Below are 22,799 nucleotides of genomic sequence, written 5' to 3' on the forward strand. Positions count from 1 at the left end.
AATGTCTTGTGGTACAGTGGGGGAGACTTCCATGTTCTGGAGAGTATCCAAAATAATTCTCTGCTGGAAAAGAAATGACAAAGTGTCCGGGCAATTATTGACATATTAATATGTGAAGGTCAGAACTAGATTTCACTCACTGTAGCATCATATAGTGAACCTCTCTGCAGTAGAAGCCATCCTGTTCCCATTTCAGACGCTCATTGCAAAGCTTCAAGAGAGAAGTCTCAGAGAATGTGTTTTGGTATTCTTTAGCCACTGCAGCTGCAACTTCACAGATTAACCATGGGCTTTGACAATGAATGTTGGTCCATTAGCATATAATTAGACCTATTGATACTACTGTGTTTTAATTAGCTTATGAGAAGAATAGAAATTCTTTGCTCAAATATCACCAGTTTCTTACAGAGTACACTGTTAGGCTATGTACACACCATACATATAAAGCATATTATTTACCCCAACGAATTTGGGGAACTGTAGTTTGTTGAGGGTGCTGGCAATTATAGCTCCATGTAGTTCCCAGGATTCTTTGGGGGCAAATAACATGCTTTAAATGTATGGTATGTACAGCCCCAGAGTCTCTTTCACAAGCTGCAATGTACATATTCTAAGAATGAAAATGGCTTCAGATCAGAAATCTGTATTCTGTGGGCATGAGCATGATCCATGCAAAATCAAAAGGCATTGGTTTTACAAAGTAGTGCTCTTCTCTAATATACGTAGACATTCCATTGTATGCCTGACCCTGGGAAGGTGGATGTAGATGACTGAAATCAGCTCTAAGATTTCAATCTGTGCATAAGCATTGCACAGTTCAAATAATTTAAGGCATTTGAATATAGTGTTCATAAGGGTACACTATTTGTACAAACTTTACAGCCTGCTGTGATGGAAGCAACGCAGTTATGTATTACCTCTGATAGAAATGCCATTGTGATTATTTACAAACAACAATTATGCATGGCATTGAAAAAGTGGATAGAGAAAAGTTCTTCTCCCTCTCTCATAATACTAGAACTCGTGGACATTCAAAGAAGCTGAATGTTGGAAGATTCAGGACAGACAAAAGGAAGTACTTCTTTACTCAGCGCATAGTTAAACTATGGCATTTGCTCCCACAAGATGCAGTAATGGCCACCAGCTTGGACGGCTTTAAAAGAAGATTAGACAAATTCATGGAGGACAGGGCTATCAATGGCTACTAGCCATGATGGCTGTGCTCTGCCACCCTAGTCAGAGGCAGCATGCTTCTGAAAACCAGTTGCCGGAAGCCTCAGGAGGGGAGAGTGTTCTTGACTTCCGGGAAGGGTGACTTAGCCTGTGCCTGCTTTTGAGACGGGCTCCTGCCTCAAAAGAAGCTTATTCAGATATATCAGTCAGATTTTTTTTTTTTTGACTGATTAAACTTCTCCCGGGTAGGGAGAAACGAAGAGATTAACCTCAAAGCCTATTTTTGTTGGGACGACCAGATCTCATTAATTTATGGGACGAGGTCCAGCCGACGAAGGTGGGACGGATTTTCAACAACAAGCTCTATCTGATAAAGCGAACGTTCATCTTATCTTCTAAGAGAGAACGCATTAACAGGCAAGCACCCTTCTTTCTATATTTTTCTTTTACTTGACTTAAATTGTTGCTGTTTAAAAGAGATTTGCCAGATTGATCGGTTTTTGACATCTCACTGGGGAGCCATAACTTCTCTCTGCTACTCACTAATTAATAGCTTATCTCTGTTTTTGTTGCAAAAAGCTGTCCTGGATTTGCATTCTAAAGATATACACAGAAGAGGGATTTCTATTCCAGATTTTTATTTTGAAGAATATTATATTGTCTGAGACTACTCTCTTTTTGGTCTATTTTATTTTGACGAATCTGTTTCCTGACGACCGCCATTAATTGTTTCGATCCTGGGAACTGCATTTTGTTTACTTAAGCATGGAGAGATAAGGCTGTCTGCTCTGTTTATACTGTGATGTCACCAAGTTTGGAGTATTAACCCAATTGTTGCTGAAATAAGAAGTGGTTTTCCTATATTTTTCTTTTAAAATGGCAATTAAGAAAGTGGCTGAGAATCTGGAAATAACTATGTTTCAGAAAATAATGGATGAGATTGAGATAACGAAACAAAACCTGCGACAGGGTTGTAAGGAGCTGAAAATTGAATTGAGTAAAATGAAGCAGGAGATTAAAGATATAGGGGTCCCTGTGAGAGAGGTGACCCTGGAAGGGGTCCCTGTGAGAGAGGAGACCCCGGAGATTGGAACAAACGTGGAACAGGAAAAAGATTTGGAGTCTATGGACTTTAGAAACAAAATCTATTGTTTGGAGACACAGGAGATTAAAGACATAGGGGTCCTTGTGAGAGAGGAGACCCTGGAGACTGGAACAGGGGTCCCTGTGAGAGAGGAGACCCTGGAGACTGGAACAGGGGTCCCTGTGAGAGAGGAGATCCCGGAGATTGGAACAAACGTGGAACAGGAACAAGATTTGGAGTCTATGGACTTTAGAAATAAAATCTATTGTTTGGAACTCAATGTTATCTCTGAAGAAATTAATGAAGATTCTAGAGATAAAGTTATCAATGGCATGGATAATCTTCTGGACTGGATTGATGTGATGGAGCCCAATATAGAGAAAATCTATGGAATTAACTGCAGCCATGTGACAATGGAAAAACTTTCAAGAGATGACCCAGTGTATTTTGAAAAAAAGAACAGAGATATGATTTTACAGCAGTATTTCAGCAACCTATTCAGAATGGATGGCAAGAAAATATTTGGGATAGAGGTAATTCCCATCAGACTCTTACTATATGACTATGGCTTTGACAGCAAGATTATTATGGAATACTGATAATGGAAGATTGGATACTGAAATTATTGGACTTAACAAGACTACTGAAGATGGAAGATGGAAAATGGAACTAATAGGGATAATAGAACAATGGCTACTGAAATTACTGAACCTATCAGATTCTGATGTGATGGATTAATTGAAATGTTTATTTTGACTATGGTTATGACAATAAGATTATCATAATTAGTAATGAGATGGATTAATCGATATGCTTATCTGGAAAAAAAAATTGATAGATATATTTCTTAAAGAATTGAAACCTCTCTTTGACTTTTTGTGGAAAGAATAAAGTAATGTTTATGAGATTTGATGATTAAGTAAGATAACTACTGGAGGAAAGTGATTTTATAATATGACTTAAGAGACAGGATTGTTATATATTATAGACTTATAACTGATTTGATCTTTGACAAATGGGAAGTCAATATTTTACTCTTTATTTTTTATTTTTGTTTTTTTTTTCTTTTTTTTTTTTTTGTTTAACTATTTTTGATTTTGTTTTTTGTCTTTGAATGTTTTATGATTTCGTCTTGTATGTTTTATGAAAATCTGAATAAAAATTATTGAAAAAAAAAAAAGGAGGGGAGAGTGTTCTTGCACTCGGGTCCTGCTTGCGGGCTTCCCCCAGGCACCTGGTTGGCCACTGTGAGAACAGGATGCTGGACTAGATGGGCCACTGGCCTGATGCAGCAGGCTCTTCTTATGTTCTTATGTTCTTATGTTCTTAACAGGGAAAACCTGCAAAGGAACTTGAATTCCAAATGATTGGTGATAAAACTTTGAAAGGAGGGCTCAGCCTACATCTACAGACTTTCTGTTGAGCCTATTAATGCCTGATGAAATCTGTGTGGCATGATGCTGGAAATCCCCTTAAAATTTGTTGAAGAAATGATTTGTTGATTCATATATCACACTGGAATGTAGAGAAACCACACCATGGCTTGCAAAACCCACATCAAACTGATTCTGGTTTGCTGCCTCATTCACCATTGTTTTACTGTTCAGATATCACACTATGACAGGTATATGAAGTACCTGTGGCCTTCCAAATCATATCAGCCCTAGCTATCATAGCCAGTGGTCCAGGATGATGGGAGGTAGAGGCCAACAACATCTCGAGGGCCAGAGCTTAGCAACCCCGGCACTGAATCCTAGCTGAGCTTCCTTAGCACTGTTTGCTGTGATGTCTGAATTGAACTTAATGTCTTTGATAAAAAGAGGGAATGGGTAAGAAGGAATTTCTTTTAGTTTGTATTTGTGACTGCATGAATAATAGACTTCCCCTGTTATTTAATGCCCTGATGGTAGAGCAGTAAAGACAGTTATTCCTGTTGTTGCTAATTTACTCTTACAGCTGCTTCCTCTTTATGCAATTTAATTCTCAGCCCACCAGGGGGCTAATGATCCCCACCTATGCAGATTTCAGGGAAAGCTGTTCTTTTCCATGTGAATATTGTTTTCATTCCTATTCATGGTGACGATTTCTTTATACTCATCTGCCATCAGCGAGGCAGCATTCCAGAAACCCTCTTCACTGGTCAAAAATGTGGAACCATTTGACTGGGAAAATTATAATGAAGATTACTCTTAATTTTTAAAGCCTGCACATTGTTTTGATGAATGCTTGTGACTGGAAAATAGTGCTTAATGTCCTGTTTATATGGCTTGCTTTATGAAAGATTTTTGTATAGTTTGTGTAACTGGTGTTTTGATTTACATGACAACATTATTGATTAAAATGGAAAGGGATTTTCCAATGATTAAAGGGGAACGAGGGAAAGCACATGGACTGACATAATGTCAGGGATTAAGCAATCTTTCGCAGCTTCATAAGCTATAGTTTATGAGTCCAGGAACAAGTGTCAGACTTGTGCACTTCTCCCTCCTCTCCACCCCTTGCGTGCCAACTTCAGTGCTTCATACCTGCTTGAATTTCCCCATTACATATAAACCAGAGAATAAATCACAATTTATGAAGCTGGAAAATATCATCTGAACCAAACCATAGTATCACACTACAATTATATTCAATATATTTATTACTAAAGTTGCATGTACACAGAATGTATGCAAGTAGAAGCCCTTTACATGGTGATGAGCTGTAGGTTCATGCATTTAACCCTGCCCCAAAGGTCATACGTCTCCTTCTGCCATCATCATCACCATGTTCACCACAACTTCTGCAGTGTGGAGACTCCAGCGTATAGTCTCCAGCACGACACAGAACCCTGGGTAGTTGGGCTTCTACATCATACAATAAGCCTTCACTCATTTACACAGTCTGATGATCATTTGCTGTAAGGGAAGATTATAATTATACAGCCACAAGAGTGGATTTTTCACATTCTGCAATGTTAAATTGAAAATACCCCCTTCCCATTCTGATGCTTCCCATAAGCTCATTTCAAAACAAAACCTTACAAAACTTATAGTCCTGAATTCAGAAACACTTGCTTAACAACCCTGTACATTTTCATGACGATACACAAACAGTCAGAGAGAATAGAGAGTTCACAGTCTAAAAAGAGAGAGAAAAAACCCAGACCCCTTTTGGACTTTTTCTGTCAGAGTTCTCATAATCTGTTGAAATTCATTAAAAATCAGCCATGTTCACAGAGTACCTGTAATCCTATTACTGACCTTTCACCATATTCTGACCTTCATTGACTGCAGTTTAAAAGTTAAAATAATTCCTGGTTGATTTTTAATTAATTTAATAAATTTTGCATTGAACTGAATGATAATGTCAAGAATGCTCAGTAAGAACCAACTGTCAGTGTTCTAAAAGCCAGACTCACAGTGCTTGGCTTGGCTAATCAGGGGGCCACACCCACACCAGACTTTGATTTCACGTGAGACAGTCATGGCTTCCCCAAAGAATCTTGGGAAGTGTAGTTTGTGAAGGGTGCTGAGAAGAGACTTCTATTCCCCTGACAGAGCTCCAGTGGCCAGACTGGTTTAACAGTCAGCCACTCTGATTGATGCTCCATGAGGGGAACAGGGTGTCTCCTAGCAACTCCAGCATGCGTCACTAACTACACTTCCCAGGATTCTTTGAGAGAAGCCATGACTGTCTAAAGTGAAATAAAGGCCTGATATGGATGTGGCCAGGGACAGCTTTGGTTAAAATTTGGGTGGGAGGCTATATGTGCCTGCTGTAGAATAAAAAGGTGGGGGAAACGCTGAGAAGCAATGATACCATTCACAATGTTTTCCTTTTGGAAAGGAAAGGGGCTTCCCCTCTGCCCAGTGCCCACCCATCTAATCTCCTCCCCCTCCCCTCCCTGTCCCTCCCCCAGGTCAGTGCTGGACTGTGACCTGGGAGACCAGGGTTCGAATCCCCACACAGCCATGAAGGTCACTGGTTGACCTTGGGCCAGTCACTGCCTCTCAGCCTCAGAGGAAGGCAATGGTAAAACCACCTCTGAATACCATTTACCATGAAACCCTATTCATAGGGTTGCCATAAGTCGGGATCAACTTGAAGGCAGTCCATTTCCATTTTCAAACATGATTGCACAGAAATAAATCCCATTGAACTCAAAAAGTATGCAAATGATCAAACCCTCCCTCCCTTCTCCTCCCTCCCTTCTCCTCCCTCCCTTCTCCTCCCTCTTGCCCCTCTCCTCCTATCCCCTCCCTCTTGCCCCTCTCCTCCTCCTTCCTTTATCCCTCCCTCTTGCCCCTTCCCTCTCCCTTCCTTTGCTCCTCCCTCCCCATCCCCTTCCAATCTTCCCCCTCCCAATACCCTCCTTCCCTTTTAAGCTTAAGCATAATCCATGGGAGTAAATACCATTGAATTCTATAATCATGCAAATGATCAAACCTGCCCCACCTACCCCTTCCTTTGCCCCCCTCCAATCCGCTTCTTCCCCTTCCCCCTCTTCCACCCAATGGTCAGTTCTACCTATCCTACCCATGATTGCATAGGAGTAAATCCCATTGAGTAAGCATGCAAATGATCAGACCTGCCTTTCTTCTTCTTCCCCTCTCCTCTCCCTCCTCCCCTTCCCACTCCAGCCCTCCCTCCCTCCTCCCCCAGTCAGTTTTACCTATCCTAAGCATGATTGCATGGGAATTAATCCCACTGAACTCGATAAACATGCAAATGATCAAACCTGCCCTCCTCCCTTCTGCCCTCCTCCCTGCTCCCATCCCCCGCCTCCCCTCTGCCCTCCTCCCATCCCCTGTGGTCATTTCACCTATCCTAAGCATGATTGCAAGGTAGTACATTTATTTATTTATTTATTTATTTATTTATTTATTTATTTATTTATTTATTTATTTATTTATTAGTTGCCCACTGAACTCAATAAGCATGCAAATGGTCAATCCATTCTCAGCAAACTTGCACAGGATCCCATTTCTTTTCTTACCTCACAGACTAAAAAACAGGGAAATTCACTAATAGGCAAAAAAACCCTTGCAGTTTAAGAACGTACCTTTAGCCAACATATATTTCTATGAAACCTTTAAAAGCAGGGAAATTGGGCAGCTATAGGGCAGTCCAATATCTCAGAGAGGAGGTCAGGTCTGCTGCTCCCCTGGCGCATTCACTGTAGCTGCCCAGTTTCACTGCTTTTTAAAGCTTGATAGAAATATCTGTTGGCTATAGGTACATTCTTAAACCACAAGGTTTTTGCCTATTAGTGAATTAACTTACATTCTAGAACTATATTGTTTTAAGCTGCAAATAAGATATTACAATTTCCTGCAGCCTCAGTGATACATGAGCTGCTTGAAAAAGGATTTTCTTGAAGTGACATATCGCATTGACTTTTTTTTTAAGTAGTCAGATTTAATATAGCATGTAAAGTCTTTGGTTTATAACTGTTGCTTCATTATAAATGATGGTCAGTATTATCAGATTTGCTTGTTTGAGCCCTAACTGCTTGGCCTTTTACAGGCTGTTAACTAGGCAATTAGTCTGCTAACTGTTAACAGTTTGACCAGTACTATATAGTACTTGATTGAGCAGCATTGCTTGTCATGTTTAATAAACCAGAAAGTCTTATAGATGGAAGTGCACTCCTACTTCTGTCTGAGTTGCATTAAAAAGGCTTCTCCCATTAGTCACTGGCTGTGATGTTAATCACTCCAAAGCAATAATTTACAGCATTGTTGTAGCACTCTGATGCTCATAAAATGAACTCAGTAACCCACTACTACCAAAGAGATATGCCTTTCTTTCTTTGCAATTGAATACCCAGCCTGACGGCATAATAGTTCAGCTTATGAAATAGTGCATTAAAAAAGAGTGAGCAGCTGTATGATAAAATAACAAGCTTAAATGCAGATTTGTTAATTATCTTGTTCTTTCCCCCCCCCTCTTATTGACAGAAGGGGTATGTGAGATATGGCTGACCAGTGAAGACACAGGGGCTTATGGAAGAGACATTGGCACAGACCTCCCTACACTCCTGTGGAAGCTCATTGAAGTGATCCCTGAGGGAGCAATGCTGAGGCTTGGCATGACAAACCCTCCCTATATTTTAGAGCATCTGGAGGTACGTTCAAAAGGAGAATCATTGTGGTGACTGACAAGCTGTTTTTACATCCTGTGTGAAATAAATGCTTACAGCTAAAAGTATTATCTATAGTCAAAACTGGGATTATCTCATGACTAAATGTATTTCATGAAATCCAAGACAGGATGAAATCAAGAGTCATGTCTTTTGTCCAGAAAAGTGTAAATTCATAGAAAAGAAACTGCAAATCTGCAAATTTTAAACGTGGTCCTTTATGGAAATAGTAATCCACCAGCAAATTATCAAGGAATGTAGGGAGTTTAAAAAAATAGAGCACATGTGAGATTAAATATATATGTTATAAACAAACTCTTTTACTCATATTCCTTGTCCTGCACAAGTACAGTAGCATGTTTCCCTTAAAAAGCTATCATTCTCCCATATTGTGTAATCCATTGCTGTGGTGAACTGTTTATTGAAACTTCAAGACTTGTAGTAACCAAGGGCTATGTTTACTTTGAATGAATCATCTCTGGTAAAAATGTACCTTAGAAGATTTTGATTTTTCTTTATCAATGCTGGTTTAATTCCTTCCAGTAAATTTTGCTAAGGTGTGTGTGTGTGTGTGTGTGTTACCAAGAGGTGCTTTTCAGAATTAGCTAGCATAATTTAATTCTGTGTCAGACAATAGCAGCAGGATGTGTAGACTTCAGCCTTTAGTTCTCAAGCAATATTTTTTAAACATTTTAAGAGGTTTTATTGGCACTTTTATAAAATATACATAGTAGGGAAATATTTGGTTTGGTATGACTCCAGATAATGCTGCATTTATTTTCTTTTTATTTTATTTAGGGATTTCTATACCGCTCTTTACCAAACAGTCACAGGACACCTTACAAATTAAAAATGCCTTAAATGCATAATATAAAACATTAAAATAATTAAAACAGCAAACTAAAATAACAGCAATGAAACAATAACAGAGACCAAAATTAAAATGAGGCAGGATATAAAACTTCTGTTTGATTTTTGAACATAGTGCCAATAAGCCCAGAAGGAGTTATACATTAATAGGTGGGAACTCAATTTATAGCTTAAGATACATTTCTAAAGTCAGTAATGGATGGCAAGGTGGGGTGGCAGCCCTCACCTGTACTCTGGCTGCCCTCATAGCTGCTGCACACCTAACAGAGAGGGAGGGGTGAGGCGGCAGTGAGGTCAGTGTAGTGCAAACATATTGGCAAAACCGATCCAAAGTTCCTGATTGTGCATTTACCACCTCACTGGCACCTCCCCCCCCCAAATCATCCTTGTATGCAGGAGTGACTCGGATGGCTGGACATCAGATGAGAGCCCCACCCTGCCATCCCCTACTGTCTAAAGCTGTCTCTCTTGCTAGTGAGAGTTGAAGGATAAAAACCTTGTTATCTGGCTATATACATGATCAGTGCTCTGGTATTTGCTGCTGCTCCTGTGAAAGGACTGTCTTAAATTTACCATTAACAACAACAATAACAATAACAACAACAATAATATGGTTTGACTCCAGCAGTGTTGAGGAGCCTGTGGCCCTCTACTTGTTGCTAGACTCAGAATTACTTTCTAATTCTTTTGACTATCAAGTTACGAACAAATATAGAAATATGAATTTGTACAATACTATGTTTTTATGAAACAATACTGTCCCACTTCTATATCAAAGGTGCTCATACTTTCATAAGATCTTGTGCTATAAGTGGGTCAAAAATAACTTCACTTATCGTTTTATCGGAAGAAAACCCAACCCAACCTGAGTCTCCATGGGGAGAAAGTTAACTAGAATTGAGTTGTATGGTGTTTGTTTTAACACAGTACCTCACAATAAAATCTTGCACTGCTTTCAGGTAGTATGGTCAGAGAACTATACAGCCTGGTTCAGTTGTTGGTTTGTCCCCATAGTGGAAGAAACATAAGATTGTTCCTATCATGTGCTGAGATTTCTCTCTGGAAAGTGAACAAGAACTTATTTCTTTGTCATTTACAGGGTTAGTTGTGTTTCTACATGACACTGTGCTTCTGGGATAGATAACTGCATTTCACGGATTGTTTCTGACAGTATGCAGAGGGATAGTCTTAGTTCTTTTTACAGATTTTGCCAACAGAAATGGGAAACTCCATTTTCACGATTTAGTTCACTCCCTCTTGCTTTGAACTGTAATCTGGAGAATACTTGTTCTGAGCATGTTTATCTGCCAAGAATTGCCCAAAACAGCTTTCTTGAAAATTAGAGCTAACCAGGAGCTGAGCTTGTTATACCAAAGAGAATTTCTCTACTACATAGCTCAGGTTTTACTAAGCCAATGTTCAGATAGCATAGCATTTTTATTTTTTTAAAAAGGCCTGTTTGCTACTTGCATTGCTTAGGGTTCCATGGCTATGCAGTTTTCTTGGGTTTAATAAATAAAAGCTTTCTTCCCTAAAAGTTGCCTGCAGCATCCTTAGTAAGAATTCTCATTAACCTGCATCTCCGTCACTTCCTGACACTTCACACCAATGCCTGCCAAAGAGAGAAGATCTCTCACGGTAGTCCGAGAATAGCTAATGCATTCCACCTCTTCTCAACAAATATCAAGAGAGATCACATCTTTTCCACAGACATAGATGAAAGCCAATGCTGTGGAAGCCAGCAACGGAGAGCAGACAGAGCAATGTGGAAAGCAACATTAAAAAAATGAAGTGACCACTTTAAAAAAAATGAGTATCCCCTTTGCTGCATTTGCCTTCAGCCTTGATTCTCTGTAGCTTTCTAACTTTATCAGCACTGTAGTAAGTGCTTCCAGGTCACTTCAGTGACAGAGTGTCCATCAGGTGATGAGGAGGAAGGTTTTTTCTAGCTGAAGGATGAGAGTGATACAGAGAAATTGTCTCCATCTGCAGATCAGAGTTGCTTTCCAGCTGAGCAGTGGGAGAGATCATGGGGAGATCATCTCCCTTCATCTGCAGGAGAGGATTATATAGAGTCTATATTGTGAGCCAAAGAGTGCCAAAATCAGAACACTGGCTTGTATGTGTGTATCTTCTCTGGTTTTTCCCCACTGTTTTGGATTTTCTCTTGTTAACAAATGTTCCAATGCTGATCTTAGCGGTTGATTAAAACAATATTATGATAATGTTAAAATATGTAGGACTGCATGCTGCAAAGAAACAGACCATAATACTTGGTAGTTGTGAATCTGAACATCCAAATGTTTTTTCATTTAAGCATCAAGGCCAGGTTTGTCAGTTTAAGTAGCAAGTAAAGCAGTGGAATTATGCTATTGATAAACTTGACTCTAAATGCTACTTACTTTGCTGATGCTTCAGAAATCAGTTGACATGGCATGAACCCTTTAAACCTTTTCACAATTTTTCTGGCTGTATTACACCTTTTGTTTGAGTGTAATGGTATATATATAAGTTTAAGGGCCATTCACACATGCTGATGACATTTAAATGCTTAATTTCACATTATGAGATACATAGTTTTCTATGTCACCTGTCAAAATTCATCTAGTTCAAACTCCATTATATGCCATCTGTTGGTTTCATCTTCATTATTAACGTTTCAGTGATACACCAGCGACTGAGAAGAGTCTTGCATGGGGGGGGGGGTCCTCCTGTGAATGTACACAAAATAACAAGGTTGTTGCAAGCTACAATATAATTTTTTTGTTCTTTCACTTTGATTCTTTGTGTGAACTCGGGATTTGTGTTCTCTAGCCCCATTTAAGCTGATACTCTGCCGATGGCTTCCCCAGACATGCCCTGACACAGCACCTAAAAATGTATTGTGCAACAGCTAATCTCTCTCTCTCTCTCTCTCTCTCTCTCTCTCTGTTCTTATAACAAACATTTCAATATACAACACTGTGAAGTTGTTTGGAAGATGAGAAATGTATTTTGGAAGTGACAGAAATGTGTTTCCCAGTGTTAACAGAATTTGCCACCTTTGAGTTACATGTTGAGTTGATTTCATCACAATTTTATTTCTGTGCTTTCAGCTCTCAGTTAACCTTTCCTTAGCGATCTTTAGGAAGACTTATAGTCTTCCCTGGTTTTTATCCTATTCATGTTTATGAAGGTACGTGTTTAGAAAAATCAAATAGCACAGCCCTATCTGGACAATTCCACTTTAGGCAACACTTATTTTTTATTGATTGATTGATTGATTGATTGATTGATATTCCACCCTTCCTCCCAGCAGGAGCCCAGGAACACTTGCTGCCCTCTCGTGAAAGTAGAGCTGAAATTTTCTCTGTGACATACAATTTTTCTACATGCAAAGAATATTTTTCTATGAGAGAGCATTCAATTATATCTAAGGTTGCCAACATGGTATCCTCCAGATATTAATCCCATTGTCCCTGACCATTGACCATGCTGGAGCTGATAAGATTTTGTAATCCACAATATCTGGAGGGCACTATATTGGCTGCTGCTGAAATATATGATCCACCAGAATCTAAAGTGGCATAGTGATGGGAAGGCTTGTACCACTTGATAGTTCTGAACTGAGACTTTAGATTCCAAGGCCTCTTAGGAGAGGCCATGTCATTTTTTTGTGTTCTGTACAGAGCTACGCACATTGCTGTTATGCTATTCCTCCAGTCATTCCAAACAATCCACACTTCATTGAACTCTAACCTAGTACTGTGCTGTATCCTTTCACAGAACTCAGGAGTCCTGACTGCCGGATTCCATTCTCCCAACTCTAACTCGCTAGTGCCCAACGCTAACCAGGAGTCATGGCTCTAGCTTCTCTCCTTCAGCACCTTGCATGAGCAGAGTATCACATCCCATGCCATTCCAAGGAGTTCTTCAGTGCTCTGAAGTAACTTTTCAGGGTGTGCAATTGATGTAATGTGAAGGAGGTACAGAAAAAGGCTCATTGCACAAATGGAGTTCCCCTCCTTCAGGTCTGATTCAAACCTACATTTTTTCTTGGCTTTTTCCACTAAAATTGGCTCCCAGAGCAGCCTACACCAATTAAAATCCATCACAAATGTTCTCTTTAATTCCTATTATTCAGTGCGAGATAGCTGGGGAATATTTGAAGGCAGACTTTTCCAGTCATAAATCTTGTGCTCAGTGTCAAGTCCTCTGTCAGTCACTTATAAATGCCATCTGCCTGTGGCAAGTCTTTGGAGCTAAGCTAATTTTGTTCCTGGATTAGCAGCAGGAGGATGATCAGCATTAATGGAGTCCATAGTTTTTTGGTAGCAAATATAAGTACCACTGAAAAATATAGTTTTACAAAGAATACAAGTATATACTTTTGCAAAAATAAAATGTGTATCTTGCTATTGGCTTTTGCTATTGCTATTGGCTTAGGACACCAGGGCAAAAAGATAAGGCTACTAACACAGAACAAATGTATACCTTGCATAATTAGCTGTCACCAGTTTTTCTTTTAATATTTGTACATTCATTAATAACCAAATGAGATATCAGTATACGAGGTATTTATATTCTGATGGGTGATGAAAGTTCTATCAGCCACCACCTCTGCTGTTACACATCTGTCATTTTACTTAAATGCATAAAATCCTTTGTGTGCTTGATAGATTATAGATGCATAATATAGACCTGATGCATTTTTCTGCTTTGCAACATCATCTGAATAATCTTTAGGAACACAACTCATTATTACCAGGGTTTTGTTTTTTATTTGTGTTTTTTTTTTACACATATTTTGGCTATAATTTTTAAATGAGAGAATGAAAAAAGGGAAATTTTAATAGTAACATACTTCAGAAATCTTGATATAACTATATGGGAATATTTTGATATCTACAATAGTGTATCTTTTTTATTTTGGCTTTTTACATTAAATTAAATTATGTGTGTAAACATACAAGATAGTACATGCATCCGCCATGGTGTTGTAAATGCAAATGAGATTACATGGAAGGAGAATGAAGAGTTGTTTTTCTGGAGTAAAAGAAATTAAAGCAGTTAAATTTTCTACTGCAGTATACTTCTACTATATCATCCCCAGCAAGTCATATAATAAAATTATACTCCAATATTTGTGGGTCATGATTTGACAGCCCAGTCTCTGAAAAGGCTGACAAGAAAAAATTAGGAACCCCAGCACTAGATGTTAGTTCTGTGCAAGGTTTTATAGCCGGTTTATTGTAATAAAGCTACTCTATACATAATTTTACATTATTGAAAATGCAGGTTATCCAACAGCTTGAACCTAAAATATGGCTGTCTTGGGTTGAAACCAATTAAGTCATTTTGAGAGCAGACCGACTTACATGAGTGCAACAAAACTCCCCTTCCCTATCCTTGCATCTCTCCCAAATCTGCTTCAGAGGGCTTGGAGAATTCCAGATCAGATATGGCGTGTGTGGTGTGTGTTGGGGAGGATAAGGAGGAGAGTTGTGATTGTGGAAATCATTCTGCTAGAACAGTGACTTAATTGGATATAACTCTCTGTCTCCTAAGCCATATTCTGTGGCTCCATTTTTTTATCCCTTGTGTTGAATGGACCATGCCAAATGCAGGACAACTGTGCCTGTTTTCTGTGCCTCATACATCCTTAGTATGTGTGTATCTAGCTTCTATGGGGATGTACACTTTTGATACCTAGCGTACAAATCAGTCTGTGAGGGCCAATCATGGGTTAGGATCCAGTGCTGTGTTAGCAACCTCTGAGGCAGGGGTTCCCAAACTGTGGTCCATGTACCACCAGTGGTCCATGAGTTTCATTCAGGTGATCTGCAACATGCCCACATTAAATAATCATATTGATTTTTAAAAAAAAAATAGTAATTATTTTATTTATTATATTGTATTACAGTTTGAATTCTATGGAATTCAGATTATAATGCAATAAAATATAAGAAATAAAAGAAGCAATAATTAAAAAAATAAAAATCATGCAGCTCCTAGCACAGCACAACTGGCAGAAAAATAATTAAGTGGTCTGCCAAGACCCTCAGCAATTTTCAAGTGATCCATAGGAAAAAAAGTTTAGGATTCACTGTTCTGAGAGCTGTGGCAATGCCTGGTGAGATATCACAAACTATTTGGAAAGTTCACTCAAATTCAACAGCAGTTTGTTGTATAACATAGAAACAAAAGTTCAAAGACCTCTTAAGCTTGTAAAAATAAGTTTGGTGGTTCTTTGGATTCTGATCATGAAATATGTCACTCAAGATAACTTGTGTTATGAAGCAATGGTCAACTACAAACAAACAAACAATGAATGCATGCTTAGGCCTTCCGTCAGTTGATTAATCAACTTAGAGAAGCACTGTAAGTTCTGGATGCTTATCCACTGTCTCACAATATAATTTAGAGAAGTGCCAGAAAGATTAAGAATGGAGAAGGGAGGACTTTGCCAGGCATTGAGCAAAATAACTTAGTAGTGAACTTAATGGACCACACCATTTAGTAGAAGTTTGAAAATGGGATATTTTTTACAAATTTTCCAGCACAAAATCTACCTCGTAGCAACAGACAGCAAGTCAAATTGCACCACTAATAGCATGAAGGAGTATGGGACGCTGTTCTTCACATGGGCCTCAATTTGGGGAAGAGGAAATTAGCAGAAAGGAAGTGTGAAAACTGAACAAGCCAGACAGAAAATGGAATTGGAGGAGGGCTAGCATATGGCTCACTTAATGGCTGCATTATTAAGTGCCGAGTTGCATGTGTGAATGAGGCTTCACAAAGAAACACCACATATCACTTTGCTTTACCTCAGAATGCTTTCAGTAAAGTTATTTCATGTATTTACCTGTGAGCTATTACATGTTGAATGACCAAGTGATGTGAGATCAAGAGATGTACTTGCATATGCACAGTAACCCATAATTCCAAGTACTGTATGTTGTCTGAGGTGCCAGTCATTTTTCAGTATGTTTAAGTATATTCTTTACATTAGCCTAATGCCTTAAGAATATTCCATCTTTTCCTAAACCAATGTTATATGTTCTGCTGCTTAACAAGTATATTTGATTTTATCATAAATTAAAAAATGAGCACTCCAGCACAGCTGGTGATGAACAGAGGCAATGCTATACCTATCATGATGTGGTAAAAATATTAATGTTTCCATTAGTTCTTTTTCTATTTTTTGTGATGTTTATGATTTTAAGTTGATTTTCATTATGTATTTTAAACTGTTGTAATCTGTGCAATAAATAATAATAATAATAATAATTTAATATTCTAGGAAATGGAAAAAATTCTCAACCATCCAAGAGTCTATGCATTTCTTCATGTACCAGTTCAATCTGCCTCTGATAGTGTACTCATGGACATGAAGAGGGAATACTGTGTGGTAGACTTCAAAAGGGTAGTGGATTTCCTTCAAGAAAAGTAAGTCTAATACACAATCATATGTTTTTCCCCCTCATTGTTGAGCAATTACTTGCAACTTCATAATTAAGGTAGAAAAGAAAATAATCTTTCTGTGTCTTCAGAATTTGTCTGCCCTACAGTTGCTTTGATGTGGCTTATTCAGTGGGTTCTTAATCTATTTCAAAATTACTTTTATACCTGAATAGCTATATATAGAATGTTTGGAATGTACTTCAATGAAATCTTCTTTAATGCATCTTTTCAGGATAGTTGACACTGCATGCAAAAAGAACTTGCAAGCTTCAATAACATAACTGGGTAACATTGTCTAGTTGCTCTTTATTTCCTGTATATGGGATAGGTTGGCTTTTGTGTGTTAATCCTAAGAATTTGCTTTAGCAAATTACGACAATTTATGGCTATAGTTCAAAATCCTTTTCCATAATGGTATGAATTATTTTGACAACAGTAGAAGTCTATTAAAAATATGTTCCATTGGCTCTAACATGCACAGAAAATCCCATGCTTATCTAAGAAATATTTGCAGCAGGCAACATTCTTAGTTTAGACAATGAACAATTCAACTGAGTATTGGAACTGTTAACAATTGTACTAATTGACCTTCTATGGAATGTCATCTGACTTAGTTATTTTAAGCTACAATCCCATACACACCTATTTAAGAGTATGCACCACTGAACTCAATTGGACTGAATTCTGAGTAGATGGGTATAGAATTGTGCTGTTAACCGTATGTATATATCTATTTTTGCTGTACTATCCCCTGAATAGTTTACTGTTATCTCCTGAAGAGTTAGCATTGTTGCTTGCATTTAGTTTAGAGCTGCATGCAAATACCTGTTGAAAATGTTTGTAGGAATCCAAATTATTTTTCAGCTTTCAAGAGTGTACAAAGCAGCAGATTTGGGGATAAAAAAGTAGCTCTGTAGCCCAGGAGGGGGGAGGGGGGACACATACACCAGAGCTGTGCTTTTCCACACCCACCCTCAGGAGTTTTTGGAAAAATTCTTCTTTTTAATTTGTGACATGACAGATAATGACAAACTACATTTAAAGAACAATCACTTGTTTTAAGAATAGGGGCAATTTAACAATGGGACCCTCTGAAAAGTTTCAGTAAATAAGGCAGGGCGAGTGCACAACAAAAGCTTCGCTTAGAAGAACCCCTAAAAGTCAGCTCACTCAAGACTTTCCCTGGCTGAGGGTGGATCACCCTATAGTACATCTTAAGCTGCACATCTAAGTAGCCTAAAACAACATGAAAAATAAACACATACATACAAAGGTAGTAGAATAATTCTTTTTATCCATAAGATAGCAATGGTGGTCTCTCTGCTGGTAAGGGAGTTGGGGAGGGAGGCAGAGGCCACTACTCAGATCTTTGCACGTCAAACCAAGTGCAACCCCCCCCTACTCAGCCAGCAAGCATAATCTCTCTCACTTAACCACCTCCCAGACCTTGCCCTACCACCAACTCAGGGACACTCACCCAAGCAAACATTTTCCCCTGAGATGCAAAAAAGTTAAAATACTGCAAATGCAGCACAGTAGCCAGAGAGGGTGGTGGAGGCCACTTTGTGTGCCAAGTGCAAACACAGTATTCTTTCACACACACATACACACATTGTCATCTTTCACGTCCACAGTTCTTTATCTCCATTCTGCTGCTGCCTCCTCCTCCTCCTTTATCCATGTTCTTGCCCTCCGGCTCCTTTTTCCCTCCACTCCATTCTTCACCACCACCGTCCATTTTTTTAAACAATTGTTTTCTCTACTCCATCCCGTCTCACTCTCCACCTCTTCCCTCTTTGCCTCCTACCCACCCACAGAGCATGAGGGAAGGGTGACGCTGCACAGTTTGAGGCACGTGATTTTCATCCACAAATCAAAGGGTCAGAAGACTCCCCCCCCCCCAAGTAATGCCCAAAAGTAATTCTGGAAACATTACAATTACTCCACAAAAGTAATAAAATTACTCCTAGTTCTATTACAATCAAAATGTAAAATGAATTACCCACTCGTTCCTCAAAAAAGTAATGAATTACAAGTAATTGTTCACTTGTAACGAATTACTTCCAAACTCTGATGTTTGTGTAAAAAGCAGTGAGTGACGGCGACATGAGGAGCTTCCTTTTTCACTAAAGCAGGAAAACCAGATGTATTACAAAGCATCACAGGAGCTCACCTGTGCAAAGTGTATGAAGCTTTTCTTCCCAGTCAAAGTTTTGTTTGGCAAAAAAACTTTCTACCATTTCCAAGACGTTGCCGGCCTTTGTAGTTTCCAAAAGGGACTCACAAAATAAGAATTCTTCTTTGATGGCGTCAAAGGGGAATGGCAAGGCTGCCAATTCCTCAATGACCTGCTTCAAAATGTTAAAAGAAATATTTGATTTGGTGGCTGAATGACTACTAGGTGCAGAGTTGCCCAATAGTTGGCCAGCTACATCGCACGAGCGTCTGTAGACAGGAAGACTGCGATCACGTGTAATCTAGCGGAGGGTCTAATAATTACCGTAATTTCAAAGTAGTGATGAGCAAAAACAATATTTTGAAATATCTGCAACAACTGAAATGTGATATGAAAATACCTGTGATTTCTATTGGTGACAAAGTCACAGGTACTGCTAATACTACTGTGGTTTGTTGCCTACATTCAAAATTGAAGGAAATGCTACATTTCAGTTACTGGGAACTCCCCCAGGGCATTCAGGAATCCTGTGGATTCTATTAGTCTCCAGGGATGGACCATCTTAGTCTGTCCATCACTTCTGCAAGGGTGGATTGGAGCCATCAGTCTAAACTTCACCAGGAAGTGGTCTGACCATAACAATGGGATGACATCCACCACCACCACCATCTCCATACCACCCCTTCCTACATCTGGAGCAAAAACCAAGTCGAGGGTGTGCCCTGCCCTATGCTTTGGGCCAGTGATAACTTGAGATAGCCCCAGGGTCATCATGGACGCCATGAAGTCCCAAGCCAGAACACTAGAAGCAGCCTCAGGATGGTCATTGAAAACACCCATTACTATTGTTCTGAGCTCCTCTAATACCACAGCTGAGATAGCCTCCGCCAACTCAGTCAGGGAAGTTTCAGGGCAGCAGGGTGAATGGTACACCAGCAGCAACCCTAGTTTCCTGTCTCCTTGCCACCTGCCACCAGGCGCAGGCCCTCACAGCTAGCTCCAAGACAGAGTGACTTCCTGGTGAGAGATGGAAGTTCTGTAGACCACAGCAACTCCTCCCCCCCCCATTCCTGCAGCCTGTGCTGGTGTTGTACCACGTATCCAGTTGGGCAAAGCTGGGTCAGATTAATTCCTCCCAGCAAACCCACCCAGGTCTTGGTAATGCACAGCAAATCGGCACCCTCCATGATCAAATCATGTGGTCTTACTGTGTACCGATCTGACATTAAAAACAACAACACACAGGCCAGTGGGCACAGCAGATGAGCAACAAGGAACGCATCCATGAGAGGAGTGAGAGCGAGGAACAAGGCATAGATAGCCTTGCCATCATCTTCTGTGGTAGTTCACCACCTCCCCATGGCCATACCTCCCTCTACCCATGATCACTGAAATTGGGGTGACATCACCGATGTTCCTCCTAAGACTCCTCCTAAACACCTGATATGGACTCAACAAGAGCCCACCAACAAAACCTACCTGAGTCAATTATCCCAATAGGCCTCTGTGAGAATTGGAAACAGTCAGACCCACTCATTATCTTTTACACAGGGCACATCTACTCCCTCCCTGTCTTACTGGCCAGACTTCTGCCAGTTGCAGACTCTCACTCTGAAGGCATCTGGCAACTTTCTCCTATCGTTCAATTCACTCCACAGGCTCTCACCCAGCACAGGAACTACATATGTGCCATACACCCTCCTCACTACCAATCTCCTCCAGATTGGTAAAAGAAAAAAAATGAAGGGGGTATATATGTTTTAGTATGTTATCCCAATTTTTTTTTATTTTGGGACATTGCCAAAAAATATGTAGACAGCTTTGTTATGGTTCAGCATTTGTCAGTGTTTGTTTTGTATATTTTAGATATTCTGTGTTGTGTGAGATACTACTGATAATGGAGTTTGAAATGATTTTCTTTAAAACTCTAGATATTAGCTTTTGTGGAATTTTTGTCCATATCCATATATCAATTTCTATCTCTTGCTGCAGATCTTTGTTCCACTTTTTAAAAAAGTTTCTATGATTACCTTATTGATCTTCCCCATCAGGTTTATATTTATGCCAGTGGATATCAGATATTCAGGTTTATTTTTCCCCTTAATGGGTCATATTCTCATGAATTTGAAATTTGGAGGTACTAGAATAGTTGTGGTTCAGTCTATTTGCAATTTCATTATAAGACTTAACACCTGTTTCTGATAGTAAATCACTTATTGTGTCCAGATTTGAGGAACACCATTGGGTTAAATCATCAAGCATGCCTTGCATATGGGATATAAACTCATTATAAAAAGCTGATGTAAATGGTGACAACCCAGGTGAAAGTTTATTTTTTGTGTTTATATGAAACAGATAATGTTATGTAAACTGATGGAATTTTCTCTGTTTTTTCAACCCAATGTCATTCTTATTTATTTATTTAAGAGCGTTAAAAACATTTTTTTAAAAAACAACTTTTAAAAAGGGTTAAAAACATTATTAAAAACATATTAAGCAATTCTAACACAGACGCAGACTGGGATAGGTCTCAACCTAAAAGGCTTGTTGGAAGAGGAAAGTCTTCAAAAGGCGCCGAAAAGATAGCAGAGATGGCGCCTGCCTAATATTCAAAGGGACAGAATTCCACAGGGTATGTGCTGCCACACTAAAAGTCCGTTTCCTATATTGTGCAGAACGAACCTCCTGATAAGATGGTATCTGCAGGAGGCCCTCACCTCTTCTTACCATAACATTGTTTTTACATGTCTTAGCTCTGCTAAACGTTCAAATTCAATATTAGAATCATAACTCATCCATTCTTTGATTTAGCTGCATAATAGTAATCTATTATATTAGGTAATCCCATCCCTCCTTGTTTAGTTGGTTTATACAGAACATCAGATGCTATTCGTGGGGGCTTTTTGTTCCACACAAAATCCAGTATTATTTTGCTCCATGATTTTAAAATACTTATTGGGACTTGTAAATGGTATGTTGATAAATAAGAATAGCAGTTTTGGCAATATGTTTGTCTTTGCAACTCCTATTTATCCCATCCAAGAAAGTGGTAGTTTAGACCAAGATCTTATTATATAGCCACAAGAGTGGCTGTATACTACAGCCAGCATGGATTTTTCATGTTCAGCTGTGTTAAATTGAAAATACCCTCCATGTCATTCTGCTGCTTCCCATAAGTTCATTTCAAAACAACCTTACAAAACTTATAGTCCTGAACTCAGAAATGCTTGCTTAACAACCCTCCAAGTTTTCATGGTGATATACAAAAATAGTCAGAGAGAAACTGGAGTTCAAAGAGGAAAAAAATCCAGACCCCAGTTGGACTTGTCAGTGGTCTTATAATTTGTTGAAATTAATTAAAAATAGCCATGTTCACAGAGTACTTGTAATCCTGTTTCTGACCTTTCCCCATATTCTGACTTTCATCTGCAGTTTAAAAGTTAAAGCATGACTCGCTGGTTTTTAATTAATTTAAGAAATTTAACATTGGAGTCAATGATAAGCGCGGGCATGCTCAGTAAAAACCAACTGTCAGTGTTCTAAAAGCCTGAGCCACAGCTGTTTGGCTTGCTTAATCAGGTGGCCACACCCATGCCAGACCTTTATTTTACTTTAGACAGTCATGGCTTCCCCTAAAGAATCCTGGGAAGTGTATTTGTGAAGGGTGCTGAGAGTTGATAGGAGACTTCTATTTCCCTGACAGCTCCAGTGGCCAGAGTAGTTTAACAATCAGGCCCTCCTCTGGGATTCTATCTCTGTGGGACATAAATTAAATTAATAAAACATATATGTAAGTGGACAATTGCCAACAAAGTACAACACAGTCACCTTGCCTTCAGAAGAAGTAATTTTACCAATTTTTACCCACTGTTAAAAATAAAGTTGAAAGGCAAAGTCAAGAGGGTTAAATTTCTTCAACATGCCTGGGT

General features: G+C 39.1%; 1 protein-coding gene across 5 annotated transcripts in view; it reads left to right on the plus strand.

The window, feature by feature from the left end:
* Nucleotides 1–22,799, plus strand: part of CDKAL1 (CDK5 regulatory subunit associated protein 1 like 1) — a 521,195-nt gene that overhangs the window by 350,152 nt on the left and 148,244 nt on the right. For all 5 annotated transcript variants that reach the window (XM_061593247.1, XM_061593227.1, XM_061593237.1 and 2 more), the window contains 2 exons: nucleotides 8,200–8,366; nucleotides 16,534–16,679. In XM_061593247.1, coding sequence (XP_061449231.1) covers nucleotides 8,200–8,366; nucleotides 16,534–16,679 — 313 coding nt within the window. The remainder of the gene's footprint in view (nucleotides 1–8,199; nucleotides 8,367–16,533; nucleotides 16,680–22,799) is intronic.

This window comes from Rhineura floridana, chromosome 1, assembly GCF_030035675.1.
Source record: "Rhineura floridana isolate rRhiFlo1 chromosome 1, rRhiFlo1.hap2, whole genome shotgun sequence".
NCBI classification, from domain to species: domain Eukaryota; kingdom Metazoa; phylum Chordata; class Lepidosauria; order Squamata; family Rhineuridae; genus Rhineura; species Rhineura floridana.